This window comes from Corvus cornix, chromosome 4A (genome assembly GCF_000738735.6).
Source record: "Corvus cornix cornix isolate S_Up_H32 chromosome 4A, ASM73873v5, whole genome shotgun sequence".
In the NCBI taxonomy this organism is placed as follows: Eukaryota; Metazoa; Chordata; class Aves; order Passeriformes; family Corvidae; genus Corvus; species Corvus cornix.
Window position 1 is genome coordinate 8,563,967 of NC_047058.1, and position 24,954 is coordinate 8,588,920.

The following is a 24,954-nucleotide window of genomic DNA, read 5'->3' on the forward strand; positions in this document are numbered from 1 at the left end:
CAGGGGAGGTTTAGGTCGGACGTTAGGAAGAATTCCTTCACAGAAACGGTGATTAGACATTGGAAGGGGGTGCCCAGGGAGGTGGTGGAGTCACCGTCCCTGGAGGTGTTTAAGAAAAGGCTGAACGTGGCACTCAGTGCCATGGTCTAGTTGACATGGTGGTGTTGGGCCATAGGTTGGACTCGATGGCCTCAGAGAGCTTTTCCAACATGTTTGATTCCGTGATTTTGCGATCCTGGGGTTTCGTGAACGGCCGAGAAGCGGCGACTCCCCTTACCCACCTCACCACGGTCGGCCAGGGGGCGCTGCAGCGCGCGGGGGGAGCCCCTCCGGCCCGCCCCTCTCGTAGTTCCGCGCGGGCGGGGGCGGGGCCGTGCCGCTCTCGCGATACCCGCGCCGGCGCCGCCCGGCTCGCGGTGCCCGGAGGTGGTGGCCCGGCTCCACCATGGCGTCCGACAGCGACACCGAGGAGTTCTACGATGCGCCCGAGGACGTGCATCCCGCAGGCTCCCCCGCGCCGTGAGTTCGCCCAGTCCTGCCCTTCCTCCCTTCCTCCCTCCCTTCTTCTCTCAGCGCGGCCCCGCGGTCCTGGGCATCTCCAGGGTGGGGGGGAGGGGGGTCAGCGCGGCCTCGCGGCCCCCCCGACAGTTCGGGGTCTGCTCGGAGCCCGGAGGATGCGGGGAACCGAGCGGGGCTCGCTCGGCGCTGGTGCGGGCGGCAGTGGACGTGAGAGGATGAGATCATACCTGCCTTCTTGAGGCGGGAGCGAGTGTAGTACTGGGAGGAGACGTGCGGAGATGGAATCGGGACCGACAGAAGTAATCCCTGAAATACGATAAAAGTAACAGGTTTTCTGAGGAAGGAGAAGCGAGCGAGCTTTGTCAGCAACAGGCAGCTGTTGCTGAGTGTAGAATAACTTCTGGTGTGCTCTGTGTTTTGTTTTTAGTGGTATCTTTAATACTTTTACTGTTTTTCGTGCGGATTGGACTAGATTATCTCCAGAGGTCCCTTCCAACCCTAACAAATCTGTGATTCTGTGTCGCTTTGATGCTTCTTGCCTTTAGCCAGTTGGTTCCAGTAGTGAAAATTTTCCAGCGTTTTATGAAGTAGATCCCAGTGCTGGTGCCTCAGAACTACCCCTGACACCGTGTTGCTGGTGTCAGCCAAATATGCTCCCTCTTGTCGTAAATCTCTCTTTCTGGTTGTGTGCTGGACAGGTTATGACTTGTATCAGTTCTGTTTTTCGTGTAGCCTGTACCAAACTTCTGCATTATTTTATTTGGTAGGATGAGGTTTCACATGGCTTGTTTATAGAGCAATAGATACAGACTGTGGGATCTATGCATTTGGAGCTTTAATAATGGACTAAGGAGCTTGTTTTAAACTGTGACTCAGTGGTCACTGGATGCCTAAAATAAAGGAAAGACTAGGTCTTTTCTTCTCACCTTCACATCCTGTATCAAAGTTTTTCTGAACTTAGCTACTTAGCTGTAGCCTGGTGAAAAGCACATTATTAGCATTCAGCTCTGCAAGATGTGATAAGCCAAATTCACAGTGCTTGTACTGAAATGAGGTTTTTCTGTAGCTGCTTACCTTCTTCTGGGAATAGTGATCATCAAACTCTTCTCTGAGTTGCTTTAACGCAAAGTAAATTGTAAACAGCTGAAAACTAGAAACAGCAAAAACTGTTCAATAAGGTAAAGCAGCTGCAACCTGTCAGGCTTGGGACAGGAGAGGGTGAAGGTAATGGATTTGTGTGACTAGAGGCCACAGACAAGAAAGGGGAAGCAGACCTTTTGGTAGAGGCAATCTATTAAATCTGCCCAACTGCACTTCCACCTTTTGTCTGATATAGATAATGCCATGTGTCCTGGCTTTGCAGGTTTCCACCACCAGTATCTAAGCAGAACTTGATAATATGAAGTCACTCACTAGAAATTAAAGTGAAAGATGCTTTTAGTTTCTCTAGTGCTCTTCCATAATCTGTAATGATGCATCATTGACTTTCGTCAATAGAATTCTGTGAGCCTGAGTCAAGTAAGGAGGTGACATCCATGAGCTTAGTTTGCAGTGCAACTACTGGTCTGTAATTCAGTCTATTATTGAATCTAACAATATGGACAGTATTTTCTCAAAATAAGCTTTGAGATTTTGTAAGAGCAAATTTCATGTGTGCATTGGACACTTCTAGGAAGCAGGCTGGTATTTTTTTACATGTGTAATGACGGTGAGTTGGGGCCACAAAAAGAAAAAAATCAAAACCTTCTTGTTGCAGGCAAGGCAAATGAAAACAAGTGTGTGTTACCCTCTGCAGTTTCAGATATTTTCTCCTGCATTCAGGAGAAAATGATCAGCAAAACCAGTTGGGAATCCTTTTTGGCAGCACATGCTATAACCAGTTTTTAGCAAAGCAGTGTAAATATATTTGCCCTAATTAAAAATGTGGGGTTTGTAACTTCCTCCTTCCCTGGCCTTTGTTCTATGTGGGGAAGTCTAATAACTGCTCACAGAGAAACTCTGAAAGTGGTGTCAAGTGTTCGTGTCAACTTGCTGACTTCTTTACTGTTTGTTTTATTAATTGTCTGTCTCCACACCTGTAAGAGTGGAGTTTTCAAGTTGGATGTAGGCTCCCAATTCCCACTGTTAAGTCATTAAATTACTTATGCTTTAGTCTCTCTCAGGGAAAGCACCATATCCTCATCCTCGAGTACATCTGTAACTGATGCTTTTTAAGAACAAATTAGCAGAAATTATAGAACTTGATGCAAAATGCTTCTTTCAGATTAGAATAGTGTGAGGTAGTAGTGCTCCTGGGGTAACACTTCTGGGGTGATGACTTCTTTAAGGTAAAGTGTGTTTGGAGGTGCTTTGAGACTACTGTATCCTCTCTGGCAAGGCCTTTGTGCTTCCCTTCCGCTCTAGATCTTGCCATTTGCTTGTAATTCTGCTTTTGACAGGATATGTGGAGACTGTCTATTTGTTGGATAACTAAGCCCAGAGTAAAAAGGGAGAGGTAGTGTGACAGAAGATACCCCTATGTAACCTCTGTCACTCGCTTTAAAAGCACTATAACCATGGAAAAAATTAGGAAAAGATGCTGAAATATAGAGGCCTGAACAGTCCCATGCAGGAGGATATCAGTTTTGAGAGAAGGAAAGTATGAAGTAAGGTACACTTGGTTAGATGCAGGCACATGACAGACCCTCTGTATTTTATTTATAGGGAAAGTGATCCACCCACTCTGAAACCAAGAACTGCCAAACCTAATAGGTTGGACTTCACGTGCCTAACAGTGAGGGAGGGCAAGTTTGTTCCTAGTATACTTGTATCCTAAAAATTTTTATGAGAAACGAAACAAAAGAGATGGTGTAGGTAATGAGAAATGTCCTCTGGTACTTTTGTTTAAATTCTTGACTTGTGACTTCAGTACTCCTGTCTTTTAGAAGTTGCCTTGATGCTTTTCCTGAAGAATCTAGTGTTCCTCTGTGTAGGAAGACAGGTAAGGTTAAGTTGTGCCCCACTGACATGTGGGAGATGCTTAGTACAACTTTTGTGTATGTGAGTATTTTAGCCAACGTGCAGAGCTGATCCTGGCAGCAGATAGATGAAGTGTGAAGTGTTGGTTGTGTTCAGTGCTGCAGATGAGTTTCTGCACTCTGAGTTTGCTGAAGCTCCCACACAGGAGCTTCCCCAGGGCAACCTAAACAGTGCATTGCAGCAGTGAATCTCTGTAGGTTTGAACATGTGACTGCCATGGAGAGCTGCAGCAGGAGTAATAACAGCTTCCAGGGTAGCCACACGTTAGAGAGAACATCGCATGCAGGACACTGGTGAGCGGCTGGCTATTGAACCTGTTTGTTCTGTACAGGGTACAGCTGCTATGTGTGCACTGCAAACCTCTTCCCATCTGCCTGCTAGCACACCTGTTGTATAACAATGTACATCCTCCCAGGAAGGCAGGCAATGTCGGTTTGGGATTTGCCCATGGCCAGTATTCACACTGTTTTTTGTTTGAAGGGCTGAAAGTTTTGTTTCCTGTCACAAAACTTAACAACATGTTGAAAATGCGAAGCCCATTTCAAACAGGTGCTAGGCTGGAGCTACCTGAATAGTGAGAATGGGAGCTTCCTGTGATTTGGTCACTATCAGGATGAATTTGATAGTGGGATAAACAATTTTTTAAAAAGTTTCTTTGTGAGTTTATTTGACTTTCAGACTAATCAGACATCTGTTTGTGCAGGTGAAATGGGATATTTCTTTGAATTGCGTTTAATCTTTGTAGATAACCTTGAAGCCTTCCTTTGTTAAACTGGTGTAAAAGTGGTATCATGTAAGATAATTTAGAAGTTATGTGAAACGTGGTCTAGAAGACGTGTGGCTATCAGTTTATAAATCCCACATTTTAGTAAACGTTCGTACAAGATTAGTTTTTGCCTTATGTTTTCTGTGGCATTTGTCAGTTTTTATGTGCTGCCTGACCTTTCAAAACCAAATCAATATTTGATCTTTGGGTTGATCTTATGTAAATATTTCCAGACACTTTTGCCACTGTATATACTTTTCTTAAAAATGCAAGGATATCACGTACTGCATCCGTAAAACTAACGGCCTTCAAGTAAAACTGGTGTGGAGAAGGCTGGTAAGTTCAGGTGGTTGGGAAGACAAGACCATTCCAGAGTCATGTTGAACTACAAAAGATTTCAGTTACCAAGCTGGCTGACTTTGTGTAAATGTAGTAGCACATAAGCATTAACTGCTCATGACTAAGGGAGTGGTGGTGCTGACAGACACACAGCTCAAGTAATCTCAGGCAAGCCACTGAACTTACCTGGCTGTATTACAAACTGATCTGAAAGTCGGGTTATTGCTGAACAGCTGTGGAAGCTTTGCAGTACTTTAAAAGCATGTAAATTCCATGGTAAAGCTTCTCTTTAATTGTGTGTGTGTGTTCTACACCTGCTGGTTCTGTAACCCTTATTACTCAAGCAGCTTTTTCCCAAGGTAGCTGGGTAGCCTGAGAGTGGAAAGTAACATCTGGTTTTGAGTGTAGATTTTCTGAAAAACTAATTAGCTAAAGAAGTCTGAAACAGTAGCAGTGTATTTTGAACCTCCTATTTTGGGTAACCAGCGTAGGAATGAGTTGCCTGTACCAGAAATGAGGGCTAATTAGTGGGAAGTGTCACAGTAGAAAACTGAAATATCTATTTGCAGTTGCAGGATTTGTCTTAAGTTGTTAAATCTAAGCAGTGTCTTATAAAATAGGACCTTGGCTGAAGCCTAGGCATTAATGTTGTAATTATAAATATATTTCATTGTTAAAGTAATCTCGTGGATTTAATAAACTGTGACATATTTCTGCCATTCCTAAGGAAATCTAAGAGTTGATAGTTGAACTGAAAATGGTTCAGTAACCAGAAATCCCACTCAGGCTGCAGCCTTTCCCAGCAATGTGTTTTGCAAGACAAAAAGTGTATTTGTTTTTGTGGTCAAAAGATTAATTTTTCTCTTTTTTTGCACATTGAGGTTAGAGCCTTTTAGGAGGATTATACCTCAAATCAGTGTCACAGGTATGGTGCACCTGAAGTGTTAATGTTTGGACAGAAGCATCTCAGTGTAACATGTTAAATTAGTTGGAATGAGTGTTTATGTACCAATCCACTGTACTTTCTTGTTTACTTAGGTCTGCTGTATAAATGGGATCTTCACTTTTTGTGATTAAATGCTTCCAGATGGTAAAAAGAAGAGCTGAAATTCTTAAAACCTAAATGGAAATAGTTGTGGGTTTTTTCCAGGAACTATTGTTCCTTAAAATGATTTTGGAGGCAGGAGGGGCAAATGAGCCTGAGATCTCGATATTTGTCTGTATTGCTTGGTGCCACGTGATACTTGGGGTTGCAGAGTGTTGCTGATCTTGGTAGTCAGCTGGGATATGTGTGCAATCTAGGTAGTTCATTTGGTAGTGAGCTTTTAGGAAATTAATTTGTAATTTTGTCAGCCCAGGGTGGAAGAAGCCTGAAAAAATCATCTGGTCCAACCTTTCCTTTATGTATCAGTAAGATTCTATAGTCAGAGTAAGCAGTGTGACTCACTATTTAAATATCTTCTAGAACTGTGAAAGTCTTGTAGAAGATGTAAATTCAGGATATAATAAGAGCTGACCATCCACTAATTGAATTGACTTGACAAGAAGTAATTATTTGATACCATTCCCTTAAGATAGCTTGTTCTTTCATGTAATTAGTGTAATGAGAGGTGGTGTATGAGTGGTTGCTAATGCAAAGTCACTGTTTTACAGTGTGTATTTTGGAAAGTAGTGCATGCTGGTTCCTTCCTGTTACAATGTATTTTGTCTCCATTTATACCAAATGTCCTGATTAGAAACAAGATCTTAGGTTTGCTACAGAGTCTGAAGGGCAAGAGTGGCTGTGATAGTGTCAACTCTATGGATCAGGATTCGGGCACTTGATTTGCAGAGTATTTGTGCTTCTGCTTTCTGAGAATTTTTGTTTCTTTAATGTCCACCCAATGCTTGGCATACACATGCTAATTTTTAATTCTCTGTAATGCAAAATATTTTTAGTTTTGTACTTGGAGTAACATCTTTTTATTAGAAAAGGTTGATACGTGATTTCTAGAAGATTCTGCTGACAAACTCAGAGTTTGTAGAAGCTATGGATCTGTGTGTGGTACAGAGTAGGGAGTTTTTACAGAAGTGGTATGAAAAACATTCACTTTGTTGCTCATCTAAATTATCAAGTATACAGTTCCTACAAAGGAAGGCTGTGTTACAGACTGTTTAAAACAAAGCTTACTGCCTTTGAACTCTACCTAAGTCTATCTTCTCTTTCTAACAGGTCACCAACAAAAGTTGGAACCCATGTAGTAAAGGTGAGTTTCTTCTTAAAATCAGTCAAGTGCTTGTTGATGAACACAGGGTTGAGTATTTCCACCTAATGTAGATGTTCTACTGTAGCCCTGACATCTGCACACAAAGGAAATTATAGACTTTCTTTGTTGTAGGTAGCAATTGTGCTTGTCTTGAAATTCCAGCTTTCCTTTTATTTAGGGTATCTTACAGTGTCTTTAAGCTCATTTTATTCTGAAATGTGTATGTGCAATTTAATTAAGCTGTATGTGATTACTAAACTGCCCTCTTTCAACTGATTTGTGAGTAGTAAGCAAGCCTCTGCAGCACCTGGGTTTTGGTCCTGATTTATATGAAATAGTTGATTGTGCTCTCTTCTGTCTCCAAAATAAGAAAAATCTTAATGTTTGTACTTCAGAAGCCTCTCCTCTAGGTTATGTGGAGATAAAACACTATATTTAGCTTAATGAGACAGCGTTGCCACTTCCCACGCAGGTAATTGGTATTCTGTGCATAGTGACAGCGTGGCTGAATCCAGCACACAGTGAATAGGTGAGGAGCTTGTGCAAATAACACTCATTTCCTGGTCTCAGAAGGGCCAGAGGTGGTGCTATAGAGCACTCTTGTGTAACGAAGGCTTGTAGTTTTGTCTGCAAAGTGTTGGGAAATCCTGGTGAAGCTAGTGTTTCTGAGCTGTCAGCAGCAATCTGCTCTGAATCAATAGTATTTTAACAGTGATACCGTATCTTGTTATACCTCTTAGGGAAAAGAGCCTTACCCCCCATTTTGTGTTCTGTTTAATATCCCCTTAATAATTAAGTATTACATGTGTAAGCCTTCCAAGTAATGTTGTTTTATCATTCTCACTAAACTTCAAAACTAATGCCTTCATGAATTACTAGCTATGACGCTCTCTATGTTGCTATTAGATTTTTAAATTTTTTAACGTATCTTCCTAAATCACTTGTTCAAAGCTAAGTTTCTGAAGGTGGAAAAAGTAGTAGCTTCTCTGCTTGGTATCATATCAGTTCAGTGAATGTGTGACTAATGGTATAGTTTGTCTTGGAATGGGTAAGAAATATTTCCTAAGTTCAAAGTTTAATAGGTGTGTGAGTTTAATGTCAACAGAATTGGAGGTTAATATAATGGGCTTCTGTAGGCACTGATTATGCTTAAGTATTTAAGTCATCATACGTTTGAAGATAGATTTTAATGATCAGGCATAGTAGAGCTTGCATTTAGATTAGAAACACTGTGGCAGGAGGGGGAGGGAGTGGAGAGGGAGGCAGAATTTTTCTATAATTGCAGCTGTCTGCACAATATGCCATTTCTTTAGGCCAGAAGTCTTCAAGATGGATGTCAGCAAGAGTTTGAGGCAGGGTGAGGTTTCAAACGTAGCATGTTAGGATGCTCTAGAGATTGATTGTCTGAGAGTCTAGACAAAGTCTAAGGAAGAATTTCTTAAATATCTGTGCTAGACAGTCACTCTAAATAAGAAAACAGGGACAAATGATTGAAAATACCCTGTTCTAGTTGGCTTCACTTTGAGGGCTACTGGATCTCTGCAGAACTCTTCCAATGTCAAGAGTTCCATCAGATTCCACTTTAGATATTGCTGATATGTATGCTTATAGACAATGTGATGTTGTGACCTTTCATTGGACTAGATGGTCTTTAAAGGGGTTATTTTTCTAACCCAAACTCTTTAGGATTCTAGTAGTTCATGTAGAAGAGAAGGTGTATGATGAAGTTCTTATTCGTCCGTATCACCTGAGGTTAAAGCAGTATCCTATGGTGTAAAATACTTGTGGTTCTGAACCTAAAAATTTTCAGGAATTGATTAAAATGTTTTCTCACAAATAGAATATTTTCAGTTCATCTTATTTGGATTTTGGAAGGATCTGCATGAAGATGGCTGATGGCTAAAATTGGCAATGTGCACTGAGAATAATTGTAGAATGTAAGATTCCATGTTAGAACCTCAGAAGCATATTTGTAACCACTTAATAGAGCTGCCTACCTTAATTTGGAAATTTCTAAATAGTTTCTGCTATAGGTGGCTATTATACAGTTCTTGCATCTTTTTCTAAAGCCAATAAAGAAAATAGAAAATATTTTAATATCAAATTTCCTTGCTGCAGATTATTACATGTATTTGTTTCTCTAAACTTCATGCTGCCTTCAGTTTGATTTTAGTTCCGGTTGCAGCCTCTTATATGTAACTGCCTATTTTGTTGCATAGTGTGCAGCCTTTCTGTGCATGACTGTGAAATACTCCTCATGTGTACTGAGCATTACTGTTTAGGCATCTGACAGTGAAAATGTGAAAATGTGGCAGATTTCTTGTCCTTTATGCTATTTAATTTATTTGAGCTATATTTTTGTTAGATCATCTTACCGAAGAAGTTAGTACCATCATCTTATGACTTTTTTTTCTGTAGGATGTGGACAATAAACTACACAAAGCTGGAAATGAAACATTTGTACAAGAAATGAAACAAGATGATTCAAAAGAGGTTAGTTAAGTATTGCTTTGAGCTTCTAGCATCACACTGAAAATAGAAAATAATTTAGTGATCAATATTCATCCTGAAACTACCGTAGGTTAGAATTAGTTGTTAATGTTCGTAAGAATGTTCATCTAAAGCGTAAAAATCAAACTTAAGTGTTCTAAAAACATATTTAGGATTGACCAGTGTTGACTTATTTGTGTAATTTACAGGATCATATTTAGCAGTACATGAGAACTCTGAAGAGTGAACAGCTTTTGTTTCCTAACTTTCTCTCCAAGTATGTTAAAGAAGACTGGAAATTAGTCACTTTGTTTTTATCTTTTGAATATGCCCATTTCTGCACGAAGGTTCTGGTCTCCTTTTTAAACCAAATGCATTTCGTATATAAACCAACTCTTCAGTGGAAGAGTTCTTGTGGGTATTGTGCAGGCTGACTGGTTTGTGTACCCAGGAAGTGCCTGCTGGTGACTGGTGGAATGGTTTTGGTTTGTTTCTCTAGATCATTGACAGTATTATAGAAGAAAGCCAGAAGGCCCAACAACTACAGGATGATGCTTTAGCATCTAGAGGAAATGAATTGACTGTTCCAACTTCAGATGCAAATGCTTGGATTTCTGGAGCAGGTATCATTAGTGATATCCCAGAAGTACTAGCTGCTAAAATACCATTACCAGAAGACACTAGAGAACCAGAGGATCAGAGTGTGTGTAAGGACACTGAGTTGGAGTCTGGGAAGCTTTTGTTTAGTTCTGAGCAACAGGAATCTCATAAACTAACAAAGGTAACAAATGCAACTGACCATAAAATGGATGAAACTGAAGCACAAGGAGAAACATCAAAAAATGAGGACATAACAGACAAGAAAGAGGCAAATACTTTAGAAAAAATGGCTTCAGATTTATCTACCAAAGACCTGTCTACAACAGAAGAAATGCCCCCAGCAAAGCCACCAAGGCAGCTGACTGTAGAGCCTGACATAGTTGCAAGCACAAAGAAGCCTGTACCAGCCCGGCCCCCGCCTCCCACAAATGTTCCTCCCCCAAGACCACCCCCCCTGCACGGCCAGCTCCACCCCCCCGGAAGAAAAAGAGTGAGCTGGATTTTGAAGTGCAAAAACCTGTTTTAGAAGGCAAGTATTCTATTTCAGATAGATTTATTTATCTACAGGGTTACTATTTTTGTGTTTTGAGTGAGGGATCATTCAGTCTTGTGATTTTAGTTTAGTTGATGGATAAAAAATCCTTCAACAATCTTAGCTTATTACAATGAAGTAATACTCTTCTGCTTTAGAAGCGTTCCTCATTCATAGACTTTCTTGTAAGTAACACTTCTTACTAAAAATAGCTGTAGCTATAGCAAGGAGAAGTTGACTCATCAATACATAAGCTAAAAAACAGTTACTTCAAATAGAATGTGTGCGGTCTGTATTTGCATAGAAATGCAAATCAAGGTGTGGACTGAGTTCTTATGAAAATGAGTAGTCCTGGGCTACTAGGGAAATGAGTATTAAAAAAAAGTTCATGAACCTGAAGAGGCCTAGGTGTGAAATCATGCCTGAACCTCCAATCGTATATGAAATACATGGTTGTGAGTTAGATTTGGTGGCAGTTGATCTTTAAAAAATACCCAGCTGGTCAGAAAGGATGTTCAGGACTCTAACTCTGATGTTAGGATTTGATGCCTATGGCAGGTGTTATGCCCTTCTTTCTAATAAATCTCTTTTCAGTTTCTCGAGACAGCTTCATAGCTGGTGGTCTTTTAACTTCAAGTTCAGTGACAGAGGGTGTGCCCAAAGATTCTCAGCCTTCTTTGGATTTGGCCAGTGCAACTAGTGGAGATAAAATCGTCACTGCACAGGTATTGGGACATGGTTATAAGTTTGATAACTGTAACATTTTCTATTGCTTCAGTGTTGCAGTAGAGATAATGTAATCTATGTCTGCACAATTTCAGGAAAATGGGAAAGCAGCTGATGGCCAAACAACAAATGAAGTACTTGGACCACTAAGACCCAGGTCTAACTCTGGCAGAGAGCTCACAGATGAGGTATCAATGGCTGTGGTCTGTACATAGTACAATTTTGTGCTTGCTTTCCCTGTCTGTTAAATGAATTGTCGTAGTCACAGGTCACTCCTTGTTCTGAACCACTCCATGCTGTCTCCAGGAGTGCAAATAGGAGTGAGTGATGGCACAGCTGGCTTTGTCCACCTAAGCACTTTGTGGCCCCTGAGTCATGTGTGGCATTAGCCTTTGGAAGTGTGAGCTGTAATAGACCTGAAATGCCATCAAGTTCATGTTGATAACTATGCAAACACCTCAAAGGATTTGCATGGGAGGGAACATCAGCAGACTTGCCAATTTGTCATGTGTCTAAAAGGGGAAGGAGTCAGCAATACGAAAATTATCTTCCTCGAACTAAAAAATAGTTTCTTCAGTTAATAATTCCACTAATCCTGATGATATTTGGCTTTTGTAAGTTTTCATTTGTGTCTGTCACTGTATAGCTTTTTTTAACTGTTGCTGAACCTATGTAGGTGTTCAGGAGATGCTCCAAATAAACCTTTGCCTTTGTGTGGTGCTAGTTAGTTCTAAATTCCTTTTCTCTCTGTATGTTAAGTTTGCCTTTGGCTAAACCTAAGATACAGCAGTTGGAGTAGGGAAGGGGAAGACTGCAATGTCTTTTAATTACATAATAAGTTTGATATTAGCATGAAAGGTGTCAGGCAGTGGTTGATGCCTCTATAGCTGCATTTTTGATTTATGAAATTGAAGCTTGTGATATGTAGGTGCTCATCTTTGTCTAGTGGTTCATAATGTTTGCACTAACATGCTAATTTAAACTTGGTCTTTGTAAAATAAATATATAGTCAGCATCAGAACTTCACATTAAGATAATTTATAAGCTTTTATGATTTGTGTTTTGCTCTAGGCTTTGAAGTCTAATCAAGTTCTCTTCATTTCATATCTTATTTTTTTCCATAGGAAATTCTAGCAAGTGTAATGATAAAAAACCTTGATACAGGTGAAGAAATACCTCTGAGTTTGGCAGAAGAAAAGTTGCCAACGGGCATTAATCCCCTGACTTTGCATATCATGAGGAGAACTAAAGAATATGTGAGGTATGAATCATGAGAGCCTTCAGCTCATAAGATGCTGTTGCTCTCATTGTTTTTGCATAAACGGAGGCTGCTCTTACGCAGGAAAAAAGAGCCCCAATCCATCTGTTTGACTAATCTGAGCTAATTCACAGTTCTCAATGAACCAGGCTCCTTACTGATTTTTCTCAAGTTAACGAAAAGTTGCTGATATTGCTGAACTTGACAAGCAAATACATCTGAAAATCCACTGATATACAGTTAGCCTTTGATGTACTAAATGTCATTTCTATGCTGAATTAAACACAGTTTACGTTCAAGTACTGGATATTGTTCATGCCACCACCTTCTGTAGCTTTTTCAGCATTTCATAGGAGAGTGTTCCTCTTAAGATCTGTTGTCATTAGTACAGTGGACTACTTTGAGCTTTACCTGTTCTTAATAGAGCTTTAGATCCTTCTAATGTGTAAAACTGAGTCTTTTCACAATCTTTGATAGAAAAAGACACGTGCTTAATGATCAGAAAATCGTGTCAGTCTAGATGTTCTTTTCAAAGGCCTATATGAGTTTATAGAACAGACAATTTCTAGGGTTTTTGCATTGGTGTATTATTGAAAAGCTCACTTCTCTGTGAACAAACTATTTCAGAATTAACCACTATTAATTTATTTGATATGTGGAAAGCAAGATATGAGAACAAAGTGGCATGTTACCAGTAATTTAATGGGTTTTGTCTGCTCTTAGCTTTCAAAGTGTGAAAATAAGCTTAAGTTGGAAATTTGTGGAAGGGAATAATATGTCTTTGGCACCTGCAGAGTGTATGCAGCTTTAGTATCAAGATGCCTAAGAATTGAAAGACCTGTTTATTACGTGATTAACGTGATGTCCATGTTTTTTCAATGTGTTACATAGAGGTATAAAAATGGATCCTAAAATGCAGAGCCTAGTTTACTAATGTTTAATTCAATTTAGATTCATTATGATTTCCTATTAAACAATCACTTCTGTATTTCCTAGTAATGATGCAGCACAATCTGATGATGAAGACAAAATGCAGACACAGCAAACTGACACTGATGGAGGGAGGTTAAAACAGAAAACGTAAGTGCTACTTTACGTTTTTTTCCTTTCCCTAGAAAGAAAAAACAGATTTTACTTTTCTAAGCTGAAGCTTCCCTTCTGACTACTGAACAAGTTGCCTTTTAAGTAATCACTTTATAAGTGATAACCTGATTTTACATAAGCCTGTAGCTCTGTGGTTGAAATGAAGATTGTATGAGTGCTGTCAAATTTACTGCTTATTTTAAGAAGCAGTAGTGAAAAAAGATAAGATTGCATTTCAAATCAAAATTATTGTTTCATAATAGCAAAAAATGAGAATTTTCCATTATTATGTGTTGAAAAAGTACCCTTGCTTTTAAGGACTCAACTCAAAAAGTTCCTTGGCAAATCTGTAAAGAAAGCAAAGCACCTTGCTGAGGAATATGGTGAACGTGCTGTAAATAAGGTTAAGAGTGTTCGAGATGAAGGTAAGTAACACTTAATCTTTTTTTTTTTTTTTTTTTTTAAATAGGATAATTTGTTCATCCTTGTGCTTTTTGGAATCAAAGCTGGCAGAGGAACATACACTGCTGCATTCTACCACTCTTCTACTGTTGATGATACAATTTTTTTTTTTTTACTTGTAGCTTAGTAGGCATTTTGAGACAGCCAGATTACAAGGATAAATTCTTGTAAAGTAGTAGCTGAGAAACCTTTTCAGCTAAACCAGCTGAATACTTTGATTTTTTTCTTGTGCTGTTAGAAAGAGGTTTTGATATTGAAATGTAAACATTTTTGGAAAGTTATTCCAGCAAAGGTAGAATTGGGGGTTATCTTCATTACTTTAGTAAATCAGATTGTTTTCTGGCAACCAGTGCCACAAATTAGAATTCTCATATATCTTGAGCTCCTGTTAGATTTCCCAACTACAACTGAATTCTCCCCTTCTTGTTTCATCAGTGTATCTTTCAGACAGACTTCTAGTGCTGCAGCAAGCTGGTGTAACCATGGCCTGAGATAAGTGCCACGGAACTGCTGCACTTCAATGTCTTGTGTTGCCACTGGCTGTTGGCCACAGCTCTTTTGCAATTCTTATGCTTCATGGGCAAATCACCAAGCCATTGCGGTGTACTCAGAGAGAAGAAACCAATAGACTCAGTTTCAGCACACATTAAACTGACACAAATCACTTAGTGTAGGATCTGCTGCATGCAAGACAGGTGCCAAGAAAGGGGCAGAACAAAAATTGATAGCAGTTCTTACTTTCAATGTTCAGTGTTTGGATTCACTGTAGCCTAAAATTAGTGCAGATGTATTTCTAGACCTTGATGCAATACAATTCTTATTTTGCTTTAAGATTTTAAAATTGCCTATAGAAATTGTCTAATTCAAGACAAATCTGCTACCAAAAAGGTTACTAACAGATTAAATGGGTGCTGCAATATATACTGCTGAATTTGTCTTCCTCTTAGTCTTTCACACAGATCAAGATGATCCCTCTTCCAGCGATGATGAAGGGATGCCTTATACAAGACCAGTTAAGTTCAAAGTAGCACATGGCTTCAAGGGACCTTATGATTTTGAACAAATTAAAGTTGTTCAGGATCTCAGTGGAGAGCATATGGTAGGTCTCAAATTCCATCTGTGGTTTTGCTGAATCTGTTCAGCCTGAGATTCAACTTTTCATCTACTTGGTGACCTCCAAAAATGACTGTCAGGTTTATTCTCTGTGAAAAACTTCCTTCTGGAAAATAATAGTCTGACAAAAACTGAAAATTTTTTGACTGGTTTGACCAGGTCTTCAGGGGATAAAAAGCATGTAGATTCCCAGGCATCAGGGATTCTCCAGAGCTCTCCTTTGAAGAGTTATGGCATCAAGCGATATTTGGGTTTTTTTGGTTCCTGCAGTTACAAATTTAGGCTGAAATAGGCTATTTTCCACTATCAGAACCAAGCACAGAGCAGCAAGCTTGACCTGCTCAGCAGTAAATAAATTAGTCTATTAGACAGATGAACACAAGTATTGAACAGAAATACTTGATAGGTTCCAAAGGCAGAAGTAGGGAGAGGTTAATGGAGTATGTGGATCAAATTGGTAAGGAGGGGAGAAACCAGGACAGGGTATTTGCAGAGATGCCTGCGGAGATTGAGGCAGAAGAGCTACCTATTCATCAGTGTTTGAAGTCTGCATGCTTCCCTATGGAGTCTGGAATACATTCTAGTATTCCTGGTTTCCCAAACTTTTACTGACAGCAGGCGTCTGACATTTGAAGCAATCCCCCATCTCTAAGTGTTCAGCTGAGGGTAATGACCTATAGCAGTCAGTGACCAGAGATTTCAAGCTTGTCATTCATAACTGAACTTTCCATACCTGCTGGTAATCTCTGTTAGTTTCCATCACACCAATATTTGACGACTTAGACCTAGGAGATTCCTCCAAATTGGTGGCTCTTGGTGGAGTCAAAGACCTAGTAACTCTTTATTCAGTAGCAGGAGGAAATGGGATACTGCTTGTGTGGTTATGTTTTATTGACTAGTAACTCTTTGGACTTTGCAATGGAGAAAGAATTGTTATCTTCAGAGGCTTTGCAAAACCCTCATGCCAATTATGAATATAACAAATATATGTAGTACCTATTTTGATTGCCAGTTGGTGTAACAAATCAGTTTCTACGTTAAAAAAAAGTGTGCGAACCTCAAGTGCAGCTACAAGTACTTGTTGGTTCTACAAAGCAAACAGGAGGTTCTGAGTCCCTCTGACAACTGTGCCAGTCTTATGTGGAATTCTGTGGTAGTGCTGACCTCCTGTAACTCCTCTCCTACAGTCATCTGCCCTGTGGGCTTTTTCTTTCAAACTGTTTTTGCACATATGTTCCACAGTCTTAAAAATTACTTATCAGTGTTTTGATCTTCTGTTTATTTTACTTGTGGTATCTTGTGTATGTCTAAAATCTTGTTAATTGACATTGTAGAAAGTCTTTTTGGTACGCAGAGAAGCACTTTTTGTGACTTAAACAATCATCTCTTTATTTTGACAGGGTGCTGTTTGGACAATGAAATTTTCTCACTGTGGTCGATTACTGGCATCTGCAGGGCAGGACAACGTAGTAAGGATATGGGTTTTAAAGAATGCCTTTGACTATTTCAATAACATGCGCATGAAGTACAACACAGAAGGTATCTCTCTATGCATGGCTGGAGTTCTGAAACAGAAATTCTGGGTATTTGGAAACGTGATGTTGACCATGGTGTTTCTGTCTCTGTTCCAGGCCGTGTCTCCCCTTCTCCCTCACAAGAGAGCCTGAATTCTTCCAAGTCTGATACCGATGCAGGGGTAGGTACACAAGGTATTGGGAGGGGAAGAGCTCGGGGATCTGCACTGGTTTGTAATGCCAGATCTTCACTGTTGCTTTATCCAAACACACGTTAAGGTGTTCTTGGCTTGTGTCTTTGAGATACAAACTGTCATATCAATTGATGACTTCAATCAAATACGTTAATCCCATGTGTAAGGGGTGCAAGCAAGGAAGTCCATCACTGAATTTAAAGCATTACAAAATCTGCATAGCTGTGCTGTGGCCTCCTGCCAGAGGAGATTGCTGAGTGAATTGCAAAGGGGAAAAACCCTACATCACTGAATTTCCTGTCTTAGGGTTTTATCTCTGATCATTACTTGTGCTTAACATCTGCCTTGATGATGTTTCTTCAAGGAAGGCCAAAGTGAGCAGTGGGATTCCCAGAAGCATAATGATACCTGACGTATTCATGTAGAAAAAAATGGAACATGATTGATGAAAAGTGTTCAGACACTCTTGTAGAGTTTCCAGATACTGTAGTAAACCTTGCCATTAAAATTAATGTATTTAAGGTGGGGTTTTTTCCTATTTTTGGCTTCCAGTAGTGTAAGAAACAAATGACAAAATCAGAGTTTAAGTGAAGATCTTGGCAGTAGCGTTACTTAGTGTGTGTTGTTTTGGCAGAGGGGGAAGCAGGGAGGCCAGCAATTGTTCTTTAACTCATGTAAATGAGTGGGCTTGGTAAGCCACACACACCAGCGATGTTTTGAGTGTTGGGGTTTTTTTTTGTTTGAGGGGTTTTTTTGGGGGTTTTTTTCTGGAAAGGTTTTGTATAGGAATGTCTAGGGCTTTTTCAATTACTATTTTTCACTTGTTAATTCTGAACTGGTCTCTTACTAGGAAGCTGTCATTCATGATAAGCACTAGAAACTTGGAAACCTGAACTCACAGTTTATATTCTGAAGTGGAATGCAGTTTTCAAGGTTGATGTACTTTGTTCCAAAAACTTATCTTCAGGTCTTCGCTTAAATTGCTGTCAAACTGATCCCACTGAAAAAGAGCTGAAAAATGGAAAATTTAGAACTTCTTAATTTTGCAATTTCAGGATGATGTTTCAGTGCCCACTGTACTAGACATTTACTTTGATTGTTTATTAGTGCAATATTGTTTATTTTAAAGTAGTAAGAGTTGTTCAAATTGTTATTGTCCTTATACTTTTTTTAAGCAGTAAGTGCCTCATTGTTAATTTTTACAGCTAATATTTGGTAATATTTCTGTACATTTTTCTGATAGATTTGCAGTGGAGTTGATGAAGACCCAGACGATAAAAATGCCCCGTTTCGTCAACGACCATTTTGCAAATACAAAGGCCATACAGCAGATCTTCTTGATCTTTCCTGGTCTAAAGTAAGTCATCTTAATACAGGCTACACAGTTCTTCTGTGCATTTTTCACTACCATATATTTAAACAAAGTGAAATGATCCTTGAAGTTAAGAGAAATTTTGTAAAGGCAACATTTATTCTAGCTGAAATAGTTGGAATAAAATGAGCAACCTTCTTGGGCTTGTGTAATTAAAAGTTGTCTTAAAAAAATAAAAACAAGCCAGTAACAATTACAGTTGTGTATTCAATAGTGAAAGTAATTGTGGGATTGAGTGGGAGGATTTTCCATTGAGGTCTGTGGTTTCTGTTTTATGGTGTTACTGCTTTTCTTGTCTTCAGTATGCTTCACTTTTTGTGCAAAGTGTACACGTTCTGAAGTTGCTGATAGTTGCATCTATCTTAAAATTAAAGAATTACCTTGTTTCACATCAGACTTATTCCAATAATTTTCCACATGGGAATGCAGTTGTACTTTTAGGAATACAGTCTGGTTGAAGCATCTCAGGCATCTCTGAAGTCTTGTCGTGCCATTTCTTCTCTGAATACTTTAACTACATTCCAAGTATTCATTTTCACTGAGATTCTTCCAGATAATTTTCTGTGACCCAGGGTCAGTGTACAGCTCTTTAGGAAAGTACCGATCAGTAATGGTAATTTCGATAAACCTTTTTATCTGAAAAGATAAAATGTTGAATTTCATGGCAGCATAGAAGTTGGTAAGGCTCTACCAATCAAATTGCTTCTGTATTTCCAGTTACTTTTGTGTCTGTTAATAACTGCGGAATTCTCTTGTTTCACAGAATTACTTCTTACTTTCTTCTTCTATGGATAAAACTGTCAGATTATGGCACATATCAAGAAGAGAATGTCTTTGCTGTTTCCAGCATATAGACTTTGTCACTGCTATAGCTTTCCATCCAAGGGTAAGTGTAACTGCCCTCTAGAGGGCAGTTCTTACTTCTAGAGAGGTAGAATTCAAAATTATAACATTCCACTCCTTTTTTTTTTTTTGAGTTTTTAAAAAATATGATTGAATAATAGAGTTTGTGCACTTTAAAAATATGCCTACTGGATAGTATTCCAGAACTTTGTGTTCATCTTCACTGAAGTTCACCGGGACTGTCCATGGGGTTTAACCATGTGTACATGTGAAGTGGAAAGTGAATTGTCTGTTGGCTGTACCATCGCAGCTGGTATAGTAACTTCGTGAAAAGTTAGAATTTCCAATGAGGGATATTGTGATTAAATATTTGTGGAAAAAAATCATAATGAAATTGAACAGATTGTCCAGAGACCACAGAATCCTTGGGAATTTTTAAAACTTGACAGGATATAATCCACTACAGCTTGATCAAACTTTTGGAACTGTCCTTGCTACAAGCAGGGGAGGTGGATCAGAGACCTCCAGAGACTCCTTTCAACTTATTATTATAATTTTTTAAAAATACTGTAATCAAGCTTCCTAATACTAATAAAACTGAAGTGGAAGAACAGTGTTTGTCAGTGTTCCCTAAACATACAGAACTACTAGATGTATGGGAAACTGTGAAAGGAGCTTTCAGCTCCTAGCAAGGTGAGTGTTGAGAGGGTAGAAGCTACCTGTGCTAACAGTGAGCAATTTTCTAACCTGAGGTATAACTGCATGTACGTAATCTTGTCAAAAACCTGTAAGAATTTGAATTCCATTTGCCACAAATTTCTTAAACATTATAATCAGCTCATCTGCGGGCTCTTATTGGGGAAATTCTGTAGAGAAGCTGTTTGGAAATGGGGTGGGAAGGTTTTACGGAAGGCGGAGACATACTCATAGCACAAGCAGAGATTAAACCTTGTGTGTTTTCTCAGGATGACAGGTACTTCTTAAGTGGTTCATTGGATGGAAAACTCCGACTCTGGAACATTCCTGACAAAAAAGTGGCATTATGGAATGAAGTAGATGGGCAGACAAAATTGATTACAGCTGCCAACTTCTGTCAGAATGGCAAATACGCAGTCATAGGCACCTACGATGGAAGATGCATCTTTTATGACACAGAGGTAAAAACTTTGAGACTGTGGATGCTTTTATGTTAAATAACAAACTGATTTAGAAGTCATGATTATTTAAATATCAAGAAATGAGCCTGTTAGAGCTTGAAGCAAATGAACGTTTTTACACAATTTTTTCAAATTGGGACACATTTTAATATCTTTTCAGCACTTGAAGTACCACACACAAATACATGTGCGTTCTACCAGAGGTCGAAATAGAGTTGGAAGAAAAATTACTGGCATTGAACCTTTGCCAGGAGAAAATAAGGTACTGTCTTTCAGTGCAGCTTTGGCCCAGTATTGAAATTCTGATATTTAAATCTATTGCTTAGTAAGTTTGTGCCAAATCTTTTAACACTACTAAAATGAGCCCTACTCTTTGCTGATTTAGGCTAATACAATACTAAGTAGTGGTAAAATAGAATATATAGTCTTTTAATGACATTATGCTCTGATTAATGTGCAGGTGAAAAAATGGTTACAGATGGCTAATTGTTTCCACTCCTAAATTTATTTATTTCTTTTCTAGATACTAGTGACATCAAATGATTCCAGAATCAGGTTGTATGACCTAAGAGATTTGTCTCTATCTATGAAGTACAAGGGATATGTCAACAGCAGCAGCCAAATCAAAGCCAGCTTTAGGTAAGACAGTATTGTAACAATGGAGTTGTTGGATTTGGGAAATGCTGTGGCTGAAGTACAGAGGGTTTTGTTTAAATAATCTACATTGGCTTGAAACTGAGCCTCTGAAATGTCACTTGGGTCAGAATGCAGAGGTAAAAAAAGGCTCTGGTCAAGAGTGATGAGCTGGGAGCTCCTGTGGATGAGTGAATCCTGTTGCATCCTGTGGACAGTATGATGTGTGTCCATTACTATTGCTGGGAGTCCAGGAACTGTGCTAGAACTGAGGTTGGAAATGACCTTGGGAGATCATCTTGCTCAGCTCCTCTGCTCCAGATAAATTTCCCAGATTAAATCATCTCTACTTACTGAACTGTAGCCCAGTTAATATCAGAGTTTAGAGATCCAGAGCTACTGTAATGCATGCTTGAGCAGCTAAGAAAAGTAATGTTTTTCCTCCTGTGAATCTTCAGCCATGACTTTACCTATATTGTAAGTGGTTCAGAAGATAAATATGTCTACATTTGGAGTACATACCATGACCTGAGCAAGTTTACATCTGTAAGAAGAGACCGAAATGACTTCTGGGAAGGCATTAAAGGTAAAAACCAGCTTTTGATCTTTGTTTTATCAAAGCTCTTACGATTTGAAAATTGAAGTATTTTATTTGCCATGCATTTAGTTTGAAAAAATTATTAGCAGAATGCGTGGTAATTGGTGGCCTATCAGGAATCCTTGTTCACAGGAGACTCTCTTTGGGATGGCAAGAGACAGAGTAGCTTAGAGTTTGTCCAGCTTCAGTAAGAGATTCAGAATTAATGTAATGTTTTGCTGGCTGATTGTAGAAATCAAAGTAATTATCAACCCATAATCCTTTATGTAAAAGTGACTTTGAAAACAAATGCAAGCTTTTTCTCTTTCTTAGCAGTCTAAAAACCAAAATGGGTGGGAAAAAACCAACTCTTTTATCTCCTCCACATACACACACTTTTTGGGAAATGTGGGGCCGTGTTTATATCAATTGTGTTTTGGACCTCTTGCCAGTTAGTTTTGGGCACTTGGAGTATCTTCTGAAATCCCTAAGATTATAGAACAATGACAATTGTTCCTTGAATTCTGAGCTTACCTGATACCACTAGCACTGAGATTCTTGGATATTTACTAGAACTTACGCCTGCTTTTCTTGTACAATTAACAAATTTTTGAAACAAGGTAATCAAAATTGGATTGTCTTTCTGAAGCGCACAATGCAGTCGTCACCTCTGCGATCTTTGCTCCAAATCCTGGTTTGATGGTGTCACTGGAAACTTCTGAAAAGCAAGAAGCTGAAAGTAAGGGAGAAGATTGTGAGATATCAGACACCATACCCTCTGGTAGGTGTTTAAGATGAGCTCTGCTTGGTACCATGGCATGAGCAGGAAGATATTGTGAATACTTTCAATATGGGTGGGGGGTTTCTTGAGAAGAAAAGCCCTTGCAGTGGCATGGGTATATATTCCAGCTTGGCATTCCACCTTGAACATTTTGGCAGCTGTCGCATTTTTAAAAGCTGAGGATGTGAGATGAGGGGTACAGTTGCCATCCTAAGTACTTTAGGATTATTCCGTTTATATTGGAGGTAGAGCTGCACCAACCATTAATGAAAAGGCTTCTTTCCTAGAAATGCAGATGTTTCTTGAAGTATTGGCTAGAAATCAGGAATATGATAAAGGAAGAAGGGTATCACAGTGCTGTCACGTATTTTAATGAGAGCTTGATTTTTATATTTATTTTTTTAATGACCTAACAATTTATTCTCTTTCCTGTTAAGGAGCTCTGAAGACAGATCACACAGAAGTGCTTTTATCAGCTGACTTTACTGGAGCAATTAAAGTCTTCATTAACAAAAAGAAATATGTATCTTAGTTGGTTTGCAACTGACAGCATAAAGCTATGGTACTGTGGGATTAAAATTCCGTAAATAATGCAGGCAAAAGCAAAGTATCTAATATAATAATGTTACAGGCTGATTTATTTTTAAATCTTTATTTTAAGGCTACTCAAGTATTGGATCCTTGGAAAGCAGTGTGCCTATTAACACCTGGGCTTGTAGTATAGAAAGGAATGTGTGAGAATAATCTGGCCAAACATTAGACTCTAAACTTTCTACAAGCAGTTGTTTTGCAGTGTCATTGTGAACCTGCACAGGTTTCTGCACAAAAATGTGTTCGCACATGTGTGTGCCTTTTGGCATGAATATGCACGAATTGGATCCTGTATCAAAAGTATTTTAGTGGTGCTTGTGGCCACTAGATGTCAGGAACGGGGATGGGAAGGGAAGGCTGGAAAAACGCTGAATAATGTAGTCTGATCTTTGCACAAAATTCCATTTGAGAAAGATCTTGAATTTGTAGTAGCTAATATTCAGAGTTTTAAGTTATGCAAGTTTTTGATGGGTCAGCAACCATGTGTAAATGTTTTTATAAATTTCTCAACTTCAGGACGTGAAAATTTTTTTGTTGTCTTTTAATTGTTGTGGACTTTAGATTCCTTTCTTATATATAATTTTTTGCACACTGGAGCACAATACTTGTGTAAAGAATTCTCTCATTCCTTGTTCATGGGCACCAGGATATATTCACCTTCCAGATACAATTAAGCTGCATTAGAAAGTTCTTATATTTTACAACTATGTAAAATAAACTGTTTACATTTTTTAAGCATTGTAGCTTAAAGTTTTAAGTTCTTCTTGTTTGTTTAGTGCCACTGAATTTTCAAAGTCTTTGTAAATATTCATACAAAACACCTATGAAGTAGCATTCTGGGTATCATAACCCATGAACTGTTATTGATGGTCAGATGTTTCAGAGAACAAATGCATCATTAAACTTGGTCACACACTTGGAAATTGTTGCTTCTTTTCCATTTTGATTCGTTAATTTGCCTTTTGTCTGAGTAGTTTTGACCTTTCTGAGATCATTGATCCTGCAAGCACTTACCTTCTGAGTTCTACTATTCCTTGTCACACCTTTCTTTCTGAAAGAATGGGGAATGGAGTATACTGCTGTCTCGGTTTTGAAAGACAGGTGTCTGCTAAGGAAGGCAGAGGCCCCCCTTGAAGTGGCAGATATAACCCCTTTTCCCTCCAAGTTATTATATTTTGAAATCAAGGGCCTTTAGGCGAAGATGTGGGAAATAGGAATAACAGTTCTTTACTATATATATATATATGTATATAACCAGTCAAACAAAAACAACAACAACTATGGCAGTAACAGCAATCACAAACCCAGGGCCAGCCTTCTCGGCTGTCAGGCCCTTTCCCCTCGGGTGCAGTTTTGCTCACAGCCGGCAGGGGCGCTGGCGGCTCCCGGTGAGCAGGGCAGGTGCGATGGTTCCCCCGCGGCTGCAGGGGGCGCTCCGGAGCGAGCTCGGGAAACCCGCGGCTCTGGTGCCCTGGGATCCCGGGAAGGGATGGAACAAAGGCTTCACAACCCCTGGGCAGCCGATCCCGGGCTCTCAGGAACAGCAGGCTGAAACGGCAGGCTGGAACGGCAGGGACGGACGCAAATCCCGGGTGGCAGGCGAGATGTATCCAGATGGGAGAACCCCACGGAGGCCCAGGCAGGCAGGGCGAGCAGGGCTACAGCGTAGCGAAAGCTCGAAGCAGCAGCGGGGCAGGGCAGCCACAGCCCGGTCTCCAGCAGGGCAGGGAAAGCGGCTTTTGGGGTCCCGGCGTTGTTTCCAGCAGGAAGAAAGAACGGCCAAAAAGAAAGAAGCAGCAGCTCCTTTCTCTACAGCTTCTCTCTCCGGACGCTCAGAGCGAATTGACCCCCACACCCAGGTGTAGACAAAGGAGTAGCCAGGCCCGCCCCACTCCCCTTTTTGTCTTTCTTAAGTACAGCCATTTGTCCCCTAGCAACATGCATATAGGAGAAAATTCCTTTAACAGGGAAAAAAAAACTAAGACTAAACTAAAACCCCAACAACTGCAACTGGATATTAAGCAGAATTAAGAGTAATTATATGATAGTTTAGCATGAGGAGGACACTTCAAAAGTGTGTACAGAATCCTCTCCTTCCCATTAGTGGAAGAATGAAAGACATGGAAAGGCAGGAAGTAAG

General features: G+C 39.5%; 1 protein-coding gene across 1 annotated transcript; it reads left to right on the top strand.

Annotated features, from left to right (window-relative positions):
• The first annotated feature begins 387 nt into the window (after positions 1-387).
• Positions 388-23,737, top strand: WDR44 (WD repeat domain 44). Its single transcript, XM_010407632.4, is given in 21 exon segments — positions 388-519; positions 6,855-6,888; positions 9,307-9,381; positions 9,878-10,424; positions 10,427-10,507; positions 11,105-11,235; positions 11,332-11,424; positions 12,361-12,497; positions 13,491-13,574; positions 13,896-14,002; positions 14,987-15,138; positions 16,553-16,691; positions 16,784-16,848; positions 18,104-18,217; positions 18,996-19,118; positions 20,041-20,232; positions 20,393-20,494; positions 20,756-20,871; positions 21,324-21,451; positions 22,092-22,223; positions 22,661-23,737. Coding segments are annotated over 21 exon segments (2,721 nt in total). The 5' UTR covers positions 388-445; the 3' UTR covers positions 22,756-23,737.
• The last annotated feature ends 1,217 nt before the right edge of the window (positions 23,738-24,954 follow it).